General features: G+C 40.8%; 1 protein-coding gene across 3 annotated transcripts in view; it reads right to left on the bottom strand.

The window, feature by feature from the left end:
- Positions 1-20,256, bottom strand: part of lepr (leptin receptor) — a 49,691-nt gene that overhangs the window by 7,479 nt on the left and 21,956 nt on the right. For 2 of the 3 annotated variants that reach the window (XM_030433806.1, XM_030433805.1), the window contains 11 exons: positions 19,000-19,057; positions 16,521-16,573; positions 15,291-15,518; positions 11,712-11,841; positions 10,688-10,851; positions 7,428-7,576; positions 5,419-5,560; positions 2,233-2,393; positions 2,032-2,131; positions 1,014-1,113; positions 103-317 (listed from right to left, as the gene is read on the bottom strand). In XM_030433806.1, the coding sequence (XP_030289666.1) occupies positions 103-317; positions 1,014-1,113; positions 2,032-2,131; positions 2,233-2,393; positions 5,419-5,560; positions 7,428-7,576; positions 10,688-10,851; positions 11,712-11,841; positions 15,291-15,518; positions 16,521-16,573; positions 19,000-19,013 (1,456 nt within the window). In that variant the 5' untranslated portion in view covers positions 19,014-19,057. The other variant, XM_030433807.1, reaches the window with a different exon arrangement.

Raw genomic sequence — 20,256 nt, 5'->3', positions numbered from 1 at the left:
CAAATTCATATTCTTGAGATATTTCTACAGAAAAACTCAAGACAGGAGGATTACAACAGTTATAAGGCGAGAGGGATTTTTAAATCCGACCCCCGTGCTCACCGTGATCGATGGGGGACAGGTAGACGGGTTTGGACCTGATGGGTCCAAGTCGGGACGGCACCTCCAGCCACAGCTTGTAGCAGTTCATCCTCAGAGGCTGGATGGTGCAGCTCTTCTGCCTGGATAGCACCTGCGGGCAGGCAGGTCCCATCTCCCCCACTTTCTCACCCGCTCTCTCCCTCTCCTCCATCACATCACACGGTAGGTCCGCCCACCTGCCGTCCAAACGCATGAAATGAAATAAACAACGTCAAGATGTTGTCATGTAAGTGCTGTAGGATTAATTTTCTTTGCTCTTTCTCTTCTTTTTTGTTAATAGAATAATACTTTTACTTTTGGTACATTTTGGTAAATTAAGAGTTGTGCAGCTACTCAGAGCCGGCTGTCACATCAGATTCTGCTCTGATCCGAATTTGTTTATCGACAGGGGAGCCCAGAGATTACTCCTGTTTATCATCCTGACAGCAGCGAATTACAATTTCTATCCTTATTTAAAAGACAGGAGAATTAGAGGGGAAAGTAAAAAGCAGGCGAGGTAGAGAAAATGGAGGAAAGAAAGTCAGTTACAATGTCCTGTTGCACAAGAGGTTTCCGAGGAACATCAGTTAGAAACATTTCATCACTCGGTCAGTCCTCACTGTTGTGGTTTGGCCTTCACTTTTTAAAATGCGGAGACTTTCTGTTGTACCGAGGACGCTGACCTCAAATGAACTTCCTGTATCATTTTACACAACTATCTCCAGGGTGTGTTCAGTGAATGAGCTGTCTGGCACACTGTGTTCGCTCACTTCCAGGTTTTCACTGAGCTCTGAGCGTTGATTTATGATTTTCACTAACAATGCCTCCAAAAACATCCAAATACACTTCACTGAAAGGCGACGACTACTGTTAAATGTCAAATGCTGCTTTACCTGGATCTGAACTGGAGTTTAGTCCACTGTGTGTTCTTCCAGCTGCAGTCCATGGCGTCGATGTCACCGTTGGTTTCACAGTTTATATCAATTGAAGCTCCTGAGACATGCATGGAGACACACTCAGAACTTAGGTAACGATAACAAACTTCTGAGGTCACCTCAGTGCAGGGGGGATTATTTTGGTCCACATTGTTGTGTTGTCACAAGCCACCACCCTCTTTCCTGTTTTTGTCTATAACAGTGGAAAACTGTAGGAAAAAAGGGAAACGGACGTCCAGCAACTTGAAGGGAAATGTTCATCCGTGACTTTCAAGGGAATGCTATATATTTCATTCTTTTCTTCATCAACTTCATCGACTTTTGTAAATATTCGCTTATTCTGAATTTGATGGCAGCAACACCTTTCAGACAAGTTGGGAAGGGAGCAACAAAAAAAAAGTTGTGAAATGCTTGAAAAGAACAACTGTTTGGATTGTGATAGGTGAACTCTTAAAATACGGCAGCTTGGTCAGTGGCCATAAACTACGATGCTCTACCTTTACCTCTAGCATCTAATATGCGAGCGAAGGGCTCCGCTGTAAAGTAAGCAATAATTTGAAATATGCAACATTTGGTTGGACTTTCAAAGTAAAGCACGCTGACAAACAGTTTGCATATAATACATATTATGACTTTTAGACTGTTATTAATGTTGTCAATTGGTCACGGTTAGGTTAGGTTTAGGCACAAAAAAATACAAATCTTGCATTGGGTTACAATAACTATGTTCATTATTTATGTCGTGTAACGTAAAGGTACAGTGCATAATTCACGTAATTTAACTTCCCTACATAGATTAACTTAAAAAAACCTACAATCAACCCCTGACCTTGACTATTCTCACTCCTTAAAGTGCTGCACCAGAGGAATGCTTTAAGAAGTGATGTTTGAGGGGTAACAACAGAACAGTATTTGATGTGTCTGGAGTGAGAATGGGCTGATTTAGCTTTGCTGTTTTTGGCGCAGCAAATCTCACCTTCTACATAGATCTGGCTGTACGGGATGGTCCACTCCTGAGTGCACTGCAGCAGGTCGTACATCTGAGTCTCTGAAGGACGCACTGTGATCTGGCTGACCTGTTTTTGGAAAGAAAAGTCTTAGTACATAAAAAACACAGGAAAGTCATTGAACTTTTTGGGAAAATCATCCTAGAAACTTAAAACAAGTTGTTGCTGACCCATTGGTTGACCGGGTGGTATTGGCTGCGATTGAGCGGCTGTTGGAAGTTGAGCATCCACATGGCCGTGCTGGCGTTGATGTTGTGGTCGTTGAACACGCAATACACTGTCACGTTCTCCCCCGGTCGCACCACCACCTTCTCAGGGATGTAGCTCACCGCTGCACACACACAAACAAAACATACTCACTCTCCGGAAATCATATAGACTCACAGTCACCACTAGCCTAAACCCAACCCTTGCCCTAACCGCAACCACTGACCCAATATAAGTTGTTTTCCAATTAGATTTTTCCAAATTAAAAAAGAAAAAGCTTTTCAGATATTTTACTTTTTTTTATAGCAAAGTCTGAAATGGGTTGAAATGAGTTTGTGAGAGCCTTTATCTCACCACCTTCTCAGGTGCAGCAAACACAAACATCTGTCTGCAGTTTCTGGAGTTCTTCCAGCTAAAACAAAAGAAACATGTCTCATCTGCAAAACAGCTGATAAGCCCAACAAAAGAAACCTTTCAATTTACTCTAAAAAGAAAGCTGTTGTGACTCATCATTTTTCAAACTTATGGCATCTGTTTTGGCTGGATTTTACTGCTGGTAAACATTAAGAAACTTTCCAAGAGTCGTTCATTCACCTTCACGCAAACATTTCATCTAATTTGCTTTGCTGTTTTTGGCAGACTTCATCATCACAAACATTTTTGTAGCTCATTTTCGGTAAGATGACTCAGAGCTGTTGAGTCTTACAAGCTTTAAACCCTGTGACACAGAGTAGAAGAACTAACCTCTGAAAGCACCAATAGTTAAAAACTGAAAGAAACACAGATATGCACAGGCTGATGTTCACATTTTGCAATCTTTAAAGCCATTGTGTCACATGATTTGCAGCAGGTCACTGACCTTGGCGGCGACCTCTGATTCAGAATCTATTGACGCTGGCCACACTGGAATGAGCTCTTCATTAATAGCTCATGCTAATGAGCTATACTCGTTTCAATAGTTCAGCACTGACATAAATCTACCAGAGAGATGATTACAGTCAGTGTTTAAATGTGAGGAATCCTCGTCTGCTGGATCTCTCGGAGGGAATGAGAGTTGAAATGCAGCCATCGGGGAAAGGTCTAAAATGTTAGTTAACCGAGTTCACTGCAAAAAAGTGACATTAAATAATTGAACTCCCTGAATTTAGAGCCATCAAATACCCAAATAACCCCTCAGTTAAGCTGGTTCAGCTCTGAAACCGACACCATTACAATCTCGTTTAAAAACATCAGCTTCCTTTTTCCTTGTGATTTTGTTTCTAAATTTGTGGTTCATTCTGATTTAATTTAACAAAATTGTAAAGAACATTTCAGTTGGACGTTTTGCTAGTTCTATCTAAAAACTAAATTACACCTCACTATACTCAAACAAAGACTGACGAGAGCAACGCAAAGAAGGACCAGTTTTTGAGAAAATCTTTATAAATTGCACAGCCGACTGTAAAATGCCTTTAACCTTTTAAAAGTCATGTATGTATTTGTTACAGTTGAGATTTTCTGAAATGTTTCAAAGATTCAATTCTGCTCCAAAACTGCAGGTTATCGTTATACGTGATCAAGCAAGCTTTAAGAGGCTGAACTGAGGCACAGCAGTGCTTTGAGATAAATGTTAGGATTAGCAAAGTTTCCAATGAAAACGCTAACATGCTAATTGTTAGCAGGGGGGGGGAGAATGTTTACTATGTTTTGCACGTTATCAGCACTAAACACTGGATATATTTGATGCTGAATGTCATAATTTGATATTTGGTAATTTAAATGTATCTTTGACGTGATGATGGCTGCAGAGTAAAAGTTAGAAGATCATCAAAGTAATTAAGATTCATCTTGAGGGCATCATTAGGGCCCTATGAAATCCGTTTTATTTTTTCCCAAATTCCGTTTTATTTTTTCCCAAATTCCGTTTTTTCCGTTTTAATTTTTGGGAATTCCGTTTTTTCCATTTTAATTTTTGGGAATCCTGATTTACTCTTATTATACTACTAAAAACAGTGTGTTTTCAATGTAAATAACTCAAATGTACACAAATTAAATAGAAATTACCTTAAATTAATTGAGGGGACAAACATATTTCCTCAATACTGTACCGTACAGTACAGTAAAGTGCATCAAAAATATTTTGACTTCATCATGTCTTCATACAGTAGTATATTTTGTGTTTTTATGGGTTTCATTGAATAAAAACATGGTCAGCTCTCAGGCAGATCAAGAAAAGCCTCCCAGCCCAGGCAGAGTCAGCTAAGAAGGCTGTGGCTAACGGGGCTAGCTAGCTAACAGCAGCTACTGTTAGCAGCAGTTAACGGTCACTCTGGTATTATATGCAAATAATATGAATCGGACAGTGGCTAACTCTGACGCATTACACCTTTAATTATGATTTCTCAGTTCTGCTTCTTTGCAAAACAACAGTTCACCTGACACATACAAGTCGTTCGGGAACTGCTCGGCTCTGTACTGAGGGGTAAATGTCAAGTTTCTCAGCTTTTTCGCCGACGAAGACGGAGCCGCTGGCAGCCACTTCGCCATGCTTGCAATGTTTTGACGGGAGAGCTCAGTCTGTGGGGACGGGGGCGGCGGCGACTTGTTGTGCCACCCAGATTTGGTTCCCCCCGTGCAGTTTTCCCCAGACAAAAGTTCCTCTTCCACACGAGAACAACATTTCAGTGAAATTATGTCAAATTCCGCGATATTCCGTGTTAAAAAGTAGATTCCGTTTTAATCGGCCAATTCCGCGATTCCGTCCGCAATTCCGTGATCGCGGAAATCATAGGGCCCTACATCATGAATGCCTGATCACGACAATCCATAAAAAAGTTGCTGAAATATCTCACTCTCGACCAGAGCGGTGGTGAGGTGGACCGACGTGTCTCTCTCTGGAGCCATTAGCATTGGCTGAAGCATTATTTTTTGTCCCTTATCTTCCGCTCAATTCAATGAACCCCCCGCAGTTGTTCCAAGAATCCCCAGGAAGTCACAGACCTCCTGCTGGTTACTGTGGCTCTCTGGGAACTTTCAAACAATTCCTCCAAAGCTTTTACAAATACTGCAGGGTTGTACTGAACAAAAAGGTTGACATTAGCGAGACACAAATAACAAAATAATGCTGTTGCGTGTTTTATCTGCCTCTTGTTGGAAGGACTGGTTCTTACTGTCTAGGTAGATGTGGTGAGGCTCACTCCAGTCGCTCCACAGTGGAGGCCTGTCCAGGCTGGAGCAGCGAACCTGGACTGTGTAGTTCAGTTTGGCCTTCAGATCCAGAGACGACCTGGGTGCTCCAGGCGCAGACATCACCTGGAGACAGTAGAGAGGGAGTCAACAAACACACAAGTGCACAAACACATTAAACTGGATGAGATAGTTGGGCGTGTTCACATGTGAGAACGATGACTGAATCCAACTGTCACGTCTGTGGTTGATGTTTGACGTCAGCTCTGTTACCAAAATAAACAAACCGGCTACAATCAGAGTTGAGTTTGTACACCTGCAACATCTGGCAGCTTCCCTTGAAAGCCTTTTTTGTCACATGTGAAGTTAAAAAGGCGCCTCTATGGAAACACAACACGACTGTAGCGGTGAAAACAAATCTTTATTTATGATATGGTACTGAAACCATATTTCACGGATGCATCTACAGGAGTCTTTGACAAGCAGGACTACAGTCTCACAGCTGGATGTATCAGGGAGCTTCTGATCCACTGCAGGACGCTGAGCGCACTGTTGAATGCTAAATGCACCGTATGAGGCCATTAAAACCCCGACTGCATGTGAGCGAGTCACGCTACACAAACACGATGTCTTGTCGGTGGAAATGTGCGCTGACCGCTGCAGTGAAAGACTAATACAGTCGTTGTGCAAGCGTGATTCACTCAGGACATGACTTGAGTCACTTTCTGTATAATAAGTAACCAAAATTCTGTACGTTGAACCAGAAAGTATATCTTAATTTCTCCTTTTTTGAGCATAACTTTCACCAGATGTTGTGGCTTTCTGCGCACTCTGCACCGATTAATAACAGTTTGGAACCGAATGAAAAGAGTTTATCAGTAATTTCTGACAGATTTATTATATGCCTTTATTAAAGCACCTACAAGGATTTTTCATTTTCTGTTGATTGTGCTGGCCGATCGAAATCGATCTTGCTCTTATCTTATTTTCTGGGAGCAAGTCAGAAAAGACGCAACTTGTTTTCCAGATGTCGACTGTTCCCTGTATCCTACTGTTTTACTCCTCTTATGGGGGCAATAGCACCGCTTGTGGTAGAGTTTGGTGGGAGGATGTCGTGGGCAGTGATCATCTAGAGGACAGATGTACTTTTTTTCCAACGTCGATGAGTGTTTCTGCGATAAGCTGCTAAAGCTCAATCTGCAACATTTGACATCAACAATAAAATCCACCACAGACAAATGTTCTCATGCTGCCTTTCAATTGGATAACGTACGACCCACTGCCAACTTTTGCCTGGGAAAATGTAAACACAGGCAACATTTGGTTTGTGTGTGGCGACCATTAGGAATAACAATACAGACATAGCACATCTTTTGCTCTCATTTGCTCATGTGGATTATAAAGAAGCATCAGTATTAGATTGAGACCGTTTCATAAACAGTAAAAAAAAAAAACGGTTGTGGTACATTTAACAACAACGTTCGAGTTGTTAAGTTGTAAAGAGTAGGTGGTTTGACTTCAAAGTCCACGCATTAACAACGTATTAACCTTTTTACCTGCAGACTCGATTATTAGGTTATTACAAAATGAAAACCTCATGAGCATTCAGTAATGGATTTTCAACCCGTACTGCATCATCACCAAATAGAAAGAATAAACACCAGTCGTATACCGCTTTTACATTTCACATTGCCAGGAGGCAAGTTTGGCTTTCTGTTGTCGTACACCAATACATGTGCAGAATGCTGATTCTACAAATCAGTCTTTTATCCAGTCTGGAAGAGGTAAAAGAGATTTTAAACAACTTGAATACCCAAATGTTGTTGTTATAACAGCTTATAACGGATTTATTACAAAATACATCATCAAATTAAAGTTAACGAACTCCTCATAAATTGTGCCTTATAATATAAAGGAGTCTCAAGGATGCAAAGGCACCACTTCAGGTAGTATTATATTTGTACAATGCTTGTAATGCTTTGCTTGTTGTTACCTGCCAGGACGGGTGAGTGGTGTTGGAAGAGTATCGGACCTCGTATCTCAGCGGGCCGGTATCATAGTCTGGCGGGTCGTCCCAGAGTAGAATCAGTTCCGCCTCAATGGTCTGGATGTGCGACAGGTTGACTGGAGGACTCGGTTTCACTGTAGAAGAACGGAAGCATGTGTTCACAGCACGTTTGCCACAGCAGAATCGATAGACATCAGGTAAATAACTAGCAATCATGATGCAGAGTTGATCCTGTTTTAATATCAATTCATATTCTATCAAAGATAACCTAATCCTATAGATCAATACAATAAGTGTAAATAAAATTAAAAAGATCATTTTTGCACAATGGCTCACAAAATTGCATTTGTAAGGGATTTAAATTTCCACTGTGCAACCTCCAGGTCACTTAATATTCCCCATAATATATTACGTCTGGGTATTTATAGCTGTTGTAGTTATGTCTAATATACGTCATAACAGCACTGTGCATCTTAAGCTGATATCTGCTGTATTTCAAACAATGGAGATCAATATTCCAGTCCTGATGCCATCAATACTAGGTAAATAAATTAATCGCATCTTGAATTTGAGTAAATGAAAATTATAGATCGAACGTAATTCAATATTATCTCCTTGGCTTAAAACTTGTGTCGCCTTTTGGTCTTTACATACATGTGAAGCTTACGCACTTAAATGTCAGCGAGCGGGGTTTTGACTTAGAACTTGTAGCTGGGGATTTTTCATATCCCATGATCCTTCTGTGCTTAGTATTTCGACTGACTGACCGTTTCAGGTGGATTTCAGAGGCGCGTATTAACTGTCACTCAACTGAGATGAGGCGCAGCAGGCCAGATTACAATCTCGCACTTCATCACTCAATTATGACAAATACATAAACAGATAATTGAGTGTCATTCAACCACAAAGAAGCCCACTGGGAGAAAAGATATTACTCAACTTTATGCGTAATAGTGCAACAGTTTATTTTCCAGACTACATTACGTTAAGAAAATGAAAGGCTTTTAATTCTCTTATGAAAGGATCATTTATAACGTGTAACTCAAGGAGAAGCATTGATTACTTCCTTAATAAAATTGACCAATGACAAAGTGTGGTCCAACAGAACAACTCTTAGCGCTGGTTCAAAGTAAGCAAACTGCAAAGGCAGAGTGCAGAAAGTAGAGATGACGTTTCAAGTTTCAACAAGCTGTTCTGCCGTCATTTCGCATCTTAGTCACCACCATGAACTGACAATAACACTGACAAGTGCAGATAGTCTGCTGCACTCTGTCTTCACTTAATCAATTTAGCGAGTCTGTTTAAGAAAATTGACTTTCATTGGATTATTATTTACAGTCCATAGCTTATATGGATCACATTTCTGTACGGCTGCATTTCTGACTGTCTAGAATAAATGATAAAACGTAGCTATTGAAACATATAACACAAGAAAATACAATCTAATACACTGAGTGTGTGATTTAAAGGTATAACCACTGCAAATCACATCTCATGTATATACTGTAAAAACTGCAAATCTGTCTATATTCTGCTGCACTATTTATTCTAAACACACTTACACTTTACTGCTTCTTTTTGCACTTCTGGTTAGATGCTAACTGCATTTCGTTGTCTCTGTACTTGTACTGTGCACAATGACAATAAAGTTGAATTCTAATCTAATCTAATCTAATCTAATATTTTATACAGTGGCCTACAAAGCTACTAAAATTGCTTAGCTAACTACTATTGCAAAATACCGTTTATCACAATTTTAGCTGGTTATTTTTCCTTCACCACTAATGTCAATCAATGTATGTTGGACGCTTTCTTATCTCTCTTTCAACTCCTTCACTAACATTTGGTTGGTTACCTGTTGAGCCGCAGGTTAAAGAAATGACCGCTTGAGTTTACCCAAACTAGCGGTTAGCATAAAATGTCGCTTTTGTGTAAATTATTCAAACCAAGCAATACAGAACATGAAATGAGAAACATCGTATAGGTCGGACCACTGCCTTTGACTCTGTATCTTTATTCATTACAGCTACGGTTGATAATGAAAGCAGGAATAAACACGTTTGCCGATCCCCACAAAGCAAACCAGCTGCCAGTGTTCTACCTGGACGTTAATGTTGTTTTTACCCACAACAACAGAGTGCAGTAACTACACATTCAGTGAGGGATGAAACTGCAGAGTTGATGAAACACACAAGTCCGGACAACAACTTACGGTTACTACTCTGTTTCTGATCCGCTCCGTCAGTTTAACAGAAAGGTCTGGTTGAACAAACAGAGCATGGAAAGCCCTTGTCCATCACTGTGGAGATCTCACACCCTGGATACAGTTGCGCACACATGAACACACGCACATTCGCATTCACAGGGTCGTGGCCCAGATTTCCTCCACTATTCCAATCACGTCCACCGATGACAGCTGAATAATAAAAACTCTTTCTCATTATCTGTCCAGATTAATCAACTTAAGCAGCAGGACGTTGGAACATGTTGGTGTTTTTAAGCATCAGCTCCATACACGGATTTATTGAATGTATTGACCTTTGAAAGACAGTGAATGTCGGGAACTAGCTTCTTTGATGACTTACTGTAATGCACTTAAACCAGTGTAGCGAGTAAGTTACAGATAAGTGGAGTCATACTTAAAAATACGGGAATGTGCGCAAACATTTGGTCGACTCCAAAGGGCTCTGGAATAAATCTTGCTTAATTAATGTTGAATAAATATTTTAGCGAATACTATCTCCCATCAAAGGACATTCCATTGGAAACAACTCACATATAAACGTTTCCCAGTGAGCCACGACTTACTAGCAAACAGTTTTACATGTGTAAATTATCATGTTATGGCAGGTTTTTACTTTTTTACTTTTGCCTCATTAAAGTCTACTTCTGCAAGTAATGTCATACATTTCCCAAAACCCCATCCCCGACAGCAACACAGCCAGTGCCAATTTTCCAGTCAAGTAAATACAAGAACAACTCACAGTTCCTCGGGGCTGCGTTATCGACTGCAAAGTCTGTAGAGAAAACTGGCATTTCTGCCTCCTCCGCAACAGATTCTCCCCCTTCAAAATTTAGAATTACAAAAGAAACCCTTTCCTGTGTGACTCTGTACGACTGAAGCGTATTACTTGTTTTAACGTAAGTTGGTATAAGTTGGTATTTTATCTCAAACCATGGGAAAGCACACCGTTTCACTGACGTATAAAACAAAGAACGAGACAAAAAACAAGTCCTTTTCTCACCGGGTCGGGCTGGAATTCTGAGTAGGACCGGAGGAGCTACGGCGTCGGAGATGCTGACGGTTACCATGCCGACAAAGCTTGTTGTAGTGTCGAGGGCAATCGAACAGGTGAAGGAATCCTCCGCTTCACAGACAACAGGATTATTAGTTTCCCTGTTCTGCGACCTGGGAAATGGAGATGAAAATACTTCAGTGTGTTTTTTCAGTGGGTGATCAGAGCATGAAAGACAATGATGGAATGTAACTAAGTATATTTACTCAAGTACTGTTGCCATTTTCTACTACTTTGTACGTCCTTTACCCGACAGTTTGGAGGGGAATAATTAAATTTTTACTACAGTACATTTATTCAATTACTTTAGTTATTAGTTACTTAGCAGACAGTGAAGATAATAAATTTTTTCTGGCATATGATATAAAAAAATGCCTAACATGGGATCCAAATACATGTAGATGTACATATTTGTACTTTTATCTTTACTTTATGTTTGATGCTTTTGCACAGAGAATAAACCCAATTAAGTTTTGTTTTTGTTTACTATTTAACATTTTGTTGTTGTAAACAGCAGTTGACAACAACCTGAGCTCAATGTTTGTTTTTTACCTTTGATCACATCACTAATCTTACTTAGAGCTTACTATAAGTCCTAAAGGTGCCCAGGAAAAAATTTAAATTTGAATGTCATGACAACTGGGAATCTTTATCTGCTCATCCAGAATCTAAGAACAGTGTTTGGTGAGCAAGAGCTTTGCAAAGTCTGGCATTTTTTGTATATGGTGTGAGTGAGATCAGTGGTGAATTGGTCTCCTTATCCCCGCCGTAATAAAAAGCCTGGAGTCTGTGTGATTTCAAACGGCTTCCTCTGCTGATCAAAGTAAACACACATCCTTAACCCCCCACTGAGCGTTTGGGAAAGGGTTGGATCAGATTTAAACACAGACACACGCATACACACAGAGAGAGAGAGAGAGAGGAAGAGAGACAGGAAAGAAACAATAATACAAAAAAGCAGCGTCATACTCACAGCAGACGCTGCAAGCTAACCGCCACGAGATCAGCTGCCAGTGTGGTTGATGGTGAACCATGAGGCTGCAGGTCACAAACGAAATTTTCCCAGTTTTCGTCAATTCTGCACAGTATGTCCATACAGGTTCCTGACGAGAAATTACATTTGCATGTTAATAGCAAAACCAACAGCAGCTGACTGTGAGCTCCTAATGAAGGTTTCTGAGAAAAAGGCCAGGCTTAATATTCTGAGAACTCGGATCTGAAACTTAAGCGAGTGAAACACAAGCAGCACTGTGGTGGTAGAAGGGCTCCGGCGTGGCAATTCAGTCATTTTGAGAAAAAATTGTCTGAGCTTTGAGCTCAATTTTACAGTTCACAAATCATTCATGGCTGAGGTATGGGTGGATTATTCTGGAAGAACCTGCGTGCGACAACATGACTCAGAGTCGACAGTCAGTTATAGTTGTAACATCTGTATAAAGATATCAAGTAAGGTTGGAACGCCAGCAATGTGCTCCAACATCTTTCTACTTCTTCTCCGCAGAGAAAATTAAACAGGAATTGATGAGGGACTGATAAGCGCTATCGATTATGGTATCAATAAACTCTTTTATAATAAACTCAGGTCTCATCTCATATGAGGCAAAGGGATGCTAACATGCTGATGCTGAGCAGGTATAATGTTTACCATGTTCGACCACTTAAACTGGCTATAGACATCTTTTGCTTTAATTATCATTCATGAAGTAAATACTGATTGCACAGCGTAATGTCCGTAGAAAAATGATTCCATCTTGGTTCCCTGTAAACCCTCCACCAGGCTATATTTCTCCCGCCAAAACGTCTGCCATCAAGCAACCAAAACAGGAAGAAGCATTGTTTTCCTCAGTCGCTATCCCCAGGTTTGGTGACACAACAGGAAAGACTGTTGATAGATATAGAGATTTTGCTCCGAATTTGAAAAGTCGCCTTTAGGTTAGCGTGTTAGAATGTTAACATGCATATATTTTCTAATTAGCTCTCAACAAAAAGCAAAGCTGAGGATGATGGGAATATCTCCAATTCGGCAGGTCTCTAGTAATACGTACAAATTAGTTTTGAATATCTGAAGGATAAAGTTCAGTATCTATGTCAGACATTTTATCTGCAGCAGGACTGATTGTCAGAACTCCTAACACTTTGACTTTTGTTCAGTCTCAGCCTTCAGCAGTTGTTGACCCACACCTGTCTTTAGGACATCTTTGGTACAGAAAGCAACAAAAGATGCGGATGAAGTAAGTATGACTAACAAGCAGAAACACAAAAGAGAAAATGACCTGAGAGTTGAATCACAGTCCCGACTGTGAAAAGGCCTTGCAAACCTGTCAGGAGGCACAGAGTGGGCCTCTAACCTCTCGGTTTAATTATCTTTGTTCAGACATAAAGCTGGAAGGTCTTAACTAATCACCATTGATTTTAATGCGTCACAGCGCCTCACAGATCGATGCAAACAAACAAATCCTCCTCACCTCCCTCATGTCTCTTTATTGCCTCATCTCCGCCTTCACCTCCACGCTGATAACATCAAGAGAGCATCGTATAATTATGACTCAATTTACTCCATTTGCTTTTTAAGAACCTTCATATTTTCTCTTCTTTATGAAACAGCAGTGGAGCGCAACAACTTCCTAGATCAGCAGAGGCGATAAAAGATCACAATCAGCTGTTGTGACTCTGTGTGATCACTGATTAAAGTGAATGCGTGTGAACCGATCACAGACTCACATGGTCCCTCACCCTGACACGATGCTGGGAGGGATGCCAGCTGAATACCCATTAAGGTGTAATGAGCCTGTGAGGCTGATGGTCGGGGGCATCTCAATCAGTGACAGGTGACGCAGCTGCAGAGAGAGTTACGGGCTCTGTCACACCAACCTGCTGTGTGTTCTGATGAGCAGGAGCAGCATCACACAGCTACCCTGTCGAGACCGCCGTAATGTCCTCGTGTCAACAGACAGAATGCGTTCATGTTCCCTCATTCAGAGAATAATGTCCGTCTCGTACATCTTGTCTAAAGCCAAACGTGGAATAGCTGTCAGCAGGAATGTATCGCATCACCTACAGATTGGACTGGATCGGAATATCGTCTTCAAGGTATACCGCTCACATTTACTTATCTACAGTACACATTTTCTACCATATTAATGTTATTGAAATTACATTCATTTATGTCACAGTCTTATTTCCTGTTTTATTTTGTAGGTTCTCTCCTCATGTTTCATGTTTTGATTTACACTTCCTGTCTTTGTTTTTTTTTTGCACATTTTTTTCCTGTGCACCTGTGTTTCATTTGTTATTTGTCCCTATTTCCTCCCCAGCTTTTTATCAAGTGTCACGTCTGTCAGGACATGATATCTTGTGGAATTACTATAATGATTTGTCAAACCAATAGAGCCTTTCAATGTCATCAGACATCGCTCTGTAGCACCACTAGTGGTCAAAAGTTCCAACGGATACCTTTCAATCTAATAAACCTCAAGCTTCTGTCAGAGTGTGTAAAGCCAGCCCTGTATTCTAGCAATTACATGAATATTGTATATTTCCTCACATCACGTTCACTGATGTAGCATGGCAGGATTTTAAATAAAGGTTATGGGGGTCAGGAAGGTGGATGGATATCCAGCAAGTTGGACGTTTATCTCAAACTTTTATCAAGTGTTTTAGTTGCTCTAACCGAAACAAAAACAGTCATTGACTGTAATCCAGTCACTGACTTGTCCCTCATAAAATGCGGTGACATGCAGAAACACAATCGTAAGAGAGAAACAGACACTAAAAAGTCTGGCTACACCTCACTCGAGTTGATGCAGGCAATGCTTGCTGCAACAAGTTTTTCGCAGGTAAGGGTGAAAACACGAGCAAGTCCTTGCAAACATCAAGTGAAAGTACACAAATACTGACTAACACATTTTGACTACATAGCTCTTAATTTGCAATTCTTGTTGCCACATCCACCACAGGTATGTCATGTGTACTAGCAGCCTGGAGACCTCATGGCGTTAACTAAATTATACAAACATTCGGTTAATGATTAAAAGCACTTAGTAGCAGAGATGGTGAATCTGAAATGGTGGGCGCACTCAGAGCATCAGTTCAGACCCATAATGCAAACATTACAGGCTATCAATAACACGACAGCAGTGTAAGTCAGTTGTTTTTCTATAAATGACAACCCAGTGGAGCACATTGAAGCTCATGCCACTACTGCCATTGTATTTGTTGTGGGAAAAGTTAATGTGATCAGTCATGATTACAGATTCTCCCTATGAAAAGACAAGAATCTTCATAATTATGACCAAAATGTTTTGAGTGTTTGCCTCAAGCTGCTCTCACTAAACTGAATCCTCACAGCATAATGTTTAATAGAAATTTCAGCTGGGTCAGCTGAGCTCGATATTAATGTGTTCATGTTTGATTCTAATACGTGACAACACACACTAGTTGTGCGCTGACTCTTTCAACAGGGCCTTATCGACCAGAGCAGGAGCAACTCAACGAGCCTCAAATGCATCATTTCTTTGTTAGTTTTTGACAAAGGTGGTGAAAGAACTCTTACCAGCGGAGAGCTCATGACGTTGTGATTCAACTGTCGAGCTCCTGAAGCTGCAGCAGGGATAGTGTGGGAGGCTTGAATCGGAGCGATTTGTCTCCGTTGCGTGCGCGTTGCTTCCCTCTGCAGTGAGGTGGGCTGAAGGTGAGTCACAGCACAGCTCATCCTGCCAGGGGAGGTCCACGGCACCTGAGTACAGGGAGGCTCCATCGTCAGGCTCCAGGCTCCGAGCACCTGCTCGAACACAGGGAAAAAGAAATGGATCTGTATAATTGACGTTCATGGTTTTATTTTTCTGCATCACACTGGAGCCTGTTCAATATCTTGGAGTCTTTTTTTTTAACTAAACTAAAAATTCTGTTTATAAAATCTCTCATACTGGTAGCTGCTTTGTATTTATGTGCAGACTAGAGGCATAAAGGTTTAGTCCAAGTTTCTTCTTTTTGGAAATATACCGTACATAATATAACGGGTGTCATGTAAACTCAATCTAAAAAACAGTGTATCCCATGTATACAAATGTAATGCATATATTTGTATTATGAAATGTATGTTTATGTATCTTTACTATGCAAGAAGGAGCACCTGATTTAAAAATGATGCAAAGTAATAATATTAATACTAATAATAACTAATTATAAATAAAAAAAAAATGAATTTTCAAAAGAAATCACATGCATGTAGTGATTCAAATTTTAAAAAATACAAATGATAAAAAAATTATTTTGATTCAATCTACTGGTTAATGTCTTGTAAGTTCTATAAAATGTTTTACATTTTTTATGCCCAGCTTCTCCGAATCAATGAAAATCATCAAATTTCTTTAAAAGGACGTTAGCGGGAAAGACTGTGAGGTTAGGTCCAGGTGAACAGTGCCTTTAAGAGTACGTGGGTTTTCATTTTGGCAGATCTGACCACATGAACCTCGCATGGGAAATCTGTCAACTGTAACTCAATATATCTCAAGGAGTCATGTGTCAACACTGGTATGAAGCGGCTGCGTGCTGTGTATCTGGAGATTCTGTAGACTTACACGTCGTGAACAGTGTTGCCCCTACAAATCCGGAGTACTACTCAGACAGAAATGTCAGTTGTAATGTCAGTACCTGATTAAAAGCGTCTCTGTTTACTCCAAAAGTGGCATGAATGGTTTCTAAGGCAGACAACGTGTTCAAATGCAAGAAGAGATCGTACAAGCTGAGAGGCCACAACTGTTGTTTCGGAGTTGGAACTCACCCTGGGACACCAGGAAGATATGCAGCAGGACTGTCAACATCACAGACCGAGCCCTGGAGAGAGACGCAGAGGGGTGGACCGAGAGAAGGAAATATGTTGAGATTGTACAAAGTAAAAATCATGGCAATATAGATTGTGAGAGAGAAACGACACACAGATGAGGACAGAAATTGAGCACAGGTTTGATTTTAACTTTAGTTTCAGCACTGATGACATTGTCATTGGACAAATAACATTCACCAAAAATAAAGATTCCAGTTCAACAACAAAAAAAAAACAGGCCACACAATACAGACATTCAGTTTGTGACAAAGTTCAGTTTCTCAAATCTCTCTCGAGTAAACCCTCTTCCTGAACTCGTAAGGATCTCTGCCATCGTTACCGGTTCGTCAGCTCAGCTCTTCCTCTACGAGTGAACACTTCTCTCACATCTCTGACTCTGACACTTAATCGTCATTTATGTTTATTTTTATTCCGTAAAAAGAAGAGAGAAACAGTTTTCATACATTTTGAGAAATATCTTTAAATCTAGATTTCAACTGACGCTGGAATATTACACGTAGAGATGTGACCTACGTCAGCAAATGGATTTAAAAAGAAACGTACTGAGAGATAGCTGGAAGAGGGCGTGAGCTCTGCAGGAAACGCATGACATACAACAGTCTACGGATAATAAAATAACAGAGTAAACCACTTTCCCCAAATATGAAAAGGATTTCTCAAGAGCTGATGACATGTGAGATCAGTGGGAGGTTTGGCATGTATGCCAGTGTGAACTGTTGGAAACTTGAGTTTGTCAGAGTTACACAGAACAGTGGAAGAGCAGGTCGTGACTCATGTCTGTTCAATCTCTGCTGTGAAGCACTGCAACACAAGACGCCGGTCGGCAGTCTGGATTATCGGCAGCACAACTCCCACGTTTGTGTTGTTGATACTGATGGTCAGGCTGATACTGTCCCAAGTCTTTGTGTCTGGCATCCCTCCACTCCCACAACTATATAATGAATTGATTGGTTTGAGTAATTCAAGTAAAAAAAAAAAAAATTTTTAAAAAGGCCAACTTTGTAAATGTGAAACTTTTCTGGTTTCTTTCCTCCTCTGTGACAGTAAATTGATCTGCTGGTCATCTCGGTTTTTGGGAAAAACTGTCCTTGACATTTTTACTTTTCTGACATTCTATCGAGCAAAAAACTGACTGATTAATCCAGAAAATAACTGACAGTGAAAATGATCGTCAGTCGCAGCCCTACTCTTAATCGCAGTAAGTGACATTTTGGCGCTACAACTGACTCAGGAATGTCTTGGGCAATCACAGCTGCTAGCTTATTGTTTATTGTCACAGTAATTATATTATGATCAGCGTCAAGCAATTTGTAATCCAGTTTGAGTGTTTATCTTCCTCCGAACACATAATATATTTAGTCATAATCTCTTTTGCGTTTAGATGAGCGGAGCTTCTCCATAACATTTCTACATATACCCAACTTCAGAAGTACATACCACGGGTACACAAACCTCTAGCTGGAAATCACTGTCCTAGAGTAACAGACTGTAGGCTTGGGTAAATTATTCCAGGACATCCTGCATCCCGCTTAGATTATATATAATACAAATGTCTGAAAATGCTTTAATATGTAAGCCCAGTTATAACAGACACTTAAATATAGTTGTACCTGCAACTCACCAGAATCACATTTACTCTGCTGAGCTGTTATCAGCTGCTCCAACGTTAAACTTCAACTCTGTGTCTGTCAGTCATTTTCTCATTAAGTTGTGCCCCTGAAATCCTCAAAAACCTTAATCTCTGCAAAGTTATGCTCCCCAGCTGCAAAGAAAAGAATTTCATCCACCTACACTGGCAGTTCCTCTTTCTGTCTGTCATGTACGTCCTTCCAGTTTCTCAATGTTCATCCGACTGACTTTGCATAGAACTTGTTAGGATTTGCACGCAGCTATAACAGAGACAAAGAATGGGCACTGCACTAGTTTTCATAACTTCATGCGTGACACGTGTTTATTTCAAGACGTATTTTAACTGATTATGAGGCAAGAAATCATGATCTGCAAATGTCCTCTTCATCTTCATCCTTATCCGCTCAGAAGGGTGCTTCGGACATCCTTCTCCCGAGCAATGTTTTCCAGCTCCTCCTGGGGGATACCTTGGTTGTATTCATGCCAGATGAGATGTGTAATCACTCCAGTGGGTTCTGGTTTGTCCCCGGAGTCTCCTTCTAGTTAGACATGCCCAGAAAACCAACGCATTTTGACCGCTTGCATCCGCAATCTCGTTCTTTCGGTCACTGCCCGCAGCTCGTGTTCACAAGGTGAGGGTTGGAACATAGACGGACTGGAAACTCAAACATTTTGGCTTTCGGCTCAGCTCTCTGGTCACATTTGAATGACATCCCTCATCTGTCAGAGTGGGACACTGCATGCTCTGGCATAGCTGATTAGTCTATATACATAATGCAATACTTACATTGTAGTTGTCATAGCTTCAGCATGGCCTTGCTGGGCGCTGGTGGAGGTGAATCTCACTGAGGAAAGAAGGAGAAGGTTTTCAGAGACTTCTCGAGGAGATAAAACACAAGGGTCTGAAACAGTGCTGCAAGTCAATATTGACTACAGCTGGAAGACGATCTGGGACATGATTAAAATAAATGAGGCTAGGACGAAAGCAAGCAGGTCTTACATTGAAAAAAAAGATACTTAATAGTCTTGGCAAAGGCAGAATGCCAAGGCAATTTCTCTAGTGGGGCCGTTAAAAGAATTTCCCAGACAAATCCAATTTATAGAGGCAGATCTCTCTCTGATAGCAGAACCTCCCACTCGCCCTCTCCAACCTTCTCAGATACAAAATACTCCAGAAATGCTGTTCATTCATGAGAAAAGCTAATTCCGGCTGCCACCGGGCACGAGGAAGTCACTTTGGTCCCTTTAAATCACTTCTGTATTTTCCCTAGAATTCAGTGAACACGTGAGCAAGAACCATTTCCTCGGACGAGAACAGGATGTTGCTGTATTAGTTTTGTTTTTGTCTTCTTAAAACCAAAACCTCTTGCTCTCTTCTAGACATGTTTCACCAAACTCAGTGTGATCATTCCCTTTCAAACATTCATTCTCTTGCTCATTTATGTCGTGCTCTATTTTGATTGACACTGGCCCTCATTAAAAAAACTCTGTGCTGCTTGTTTCAGCGTCAAACCCGAGCAGCAATGTTGTAAATGAGTACATCTATTAATACACTGAAACATTAGAACAAGACCAACACGGCACGCAGCGCCATGGACGAGCTGAAGCATGTGTGTGTGTATGTGAGTGTGTGTTTTTGTGTGTGTCCCTGCCGTGAACTTACCGTATTCGCTGTGTACTAAGGTGATCATTTGGAAATTAATCTGTAAATGTTTATTCAGTGTTGTCAGTGTTTGGGAGAATCTGGATCGGCAGCACACATGATCCACTGGAAACAGTAACAGACTGGTACAGATGTTCTACGATTCAAATGAACAAACATAAAACCAACGTGATTAATTAATCGCGAATGCAAAAGCTGCGTCACCGGCATCAGGCTGGACCGTAGAACAAAGTAAGATCTCATGTATTTAAACACAGCTCTTCCTACACACCTGTCATCGCCTCCAGGTGTTCAAAACAAAGCTTCAGCTTCAGTCGCACCTGAGACAAGTGATGACATGTCATGTCGCGCTTTCTTGTATCACGTATCCAATTAAACCGA

This window comes from Sparus aurata, chromosome 11, assembly GCF_900880675.1.
Source record: "Sparus aurata chromosome 11, fSpaAur1.1, whole genome shotgun sequence".
In the NCBI taxonomy this organism is placed as follows: Eukaryota; Metazoa; Chordata; class Actinopteri; order Spariformes; family Sparidae; genus Sparus; species Sparus aurata.
The sequence above is the reverse complement of the archived record's forward strand: the minus strand, read 5'-3'. Positions and strand labels throughout refer to the sequence as shown.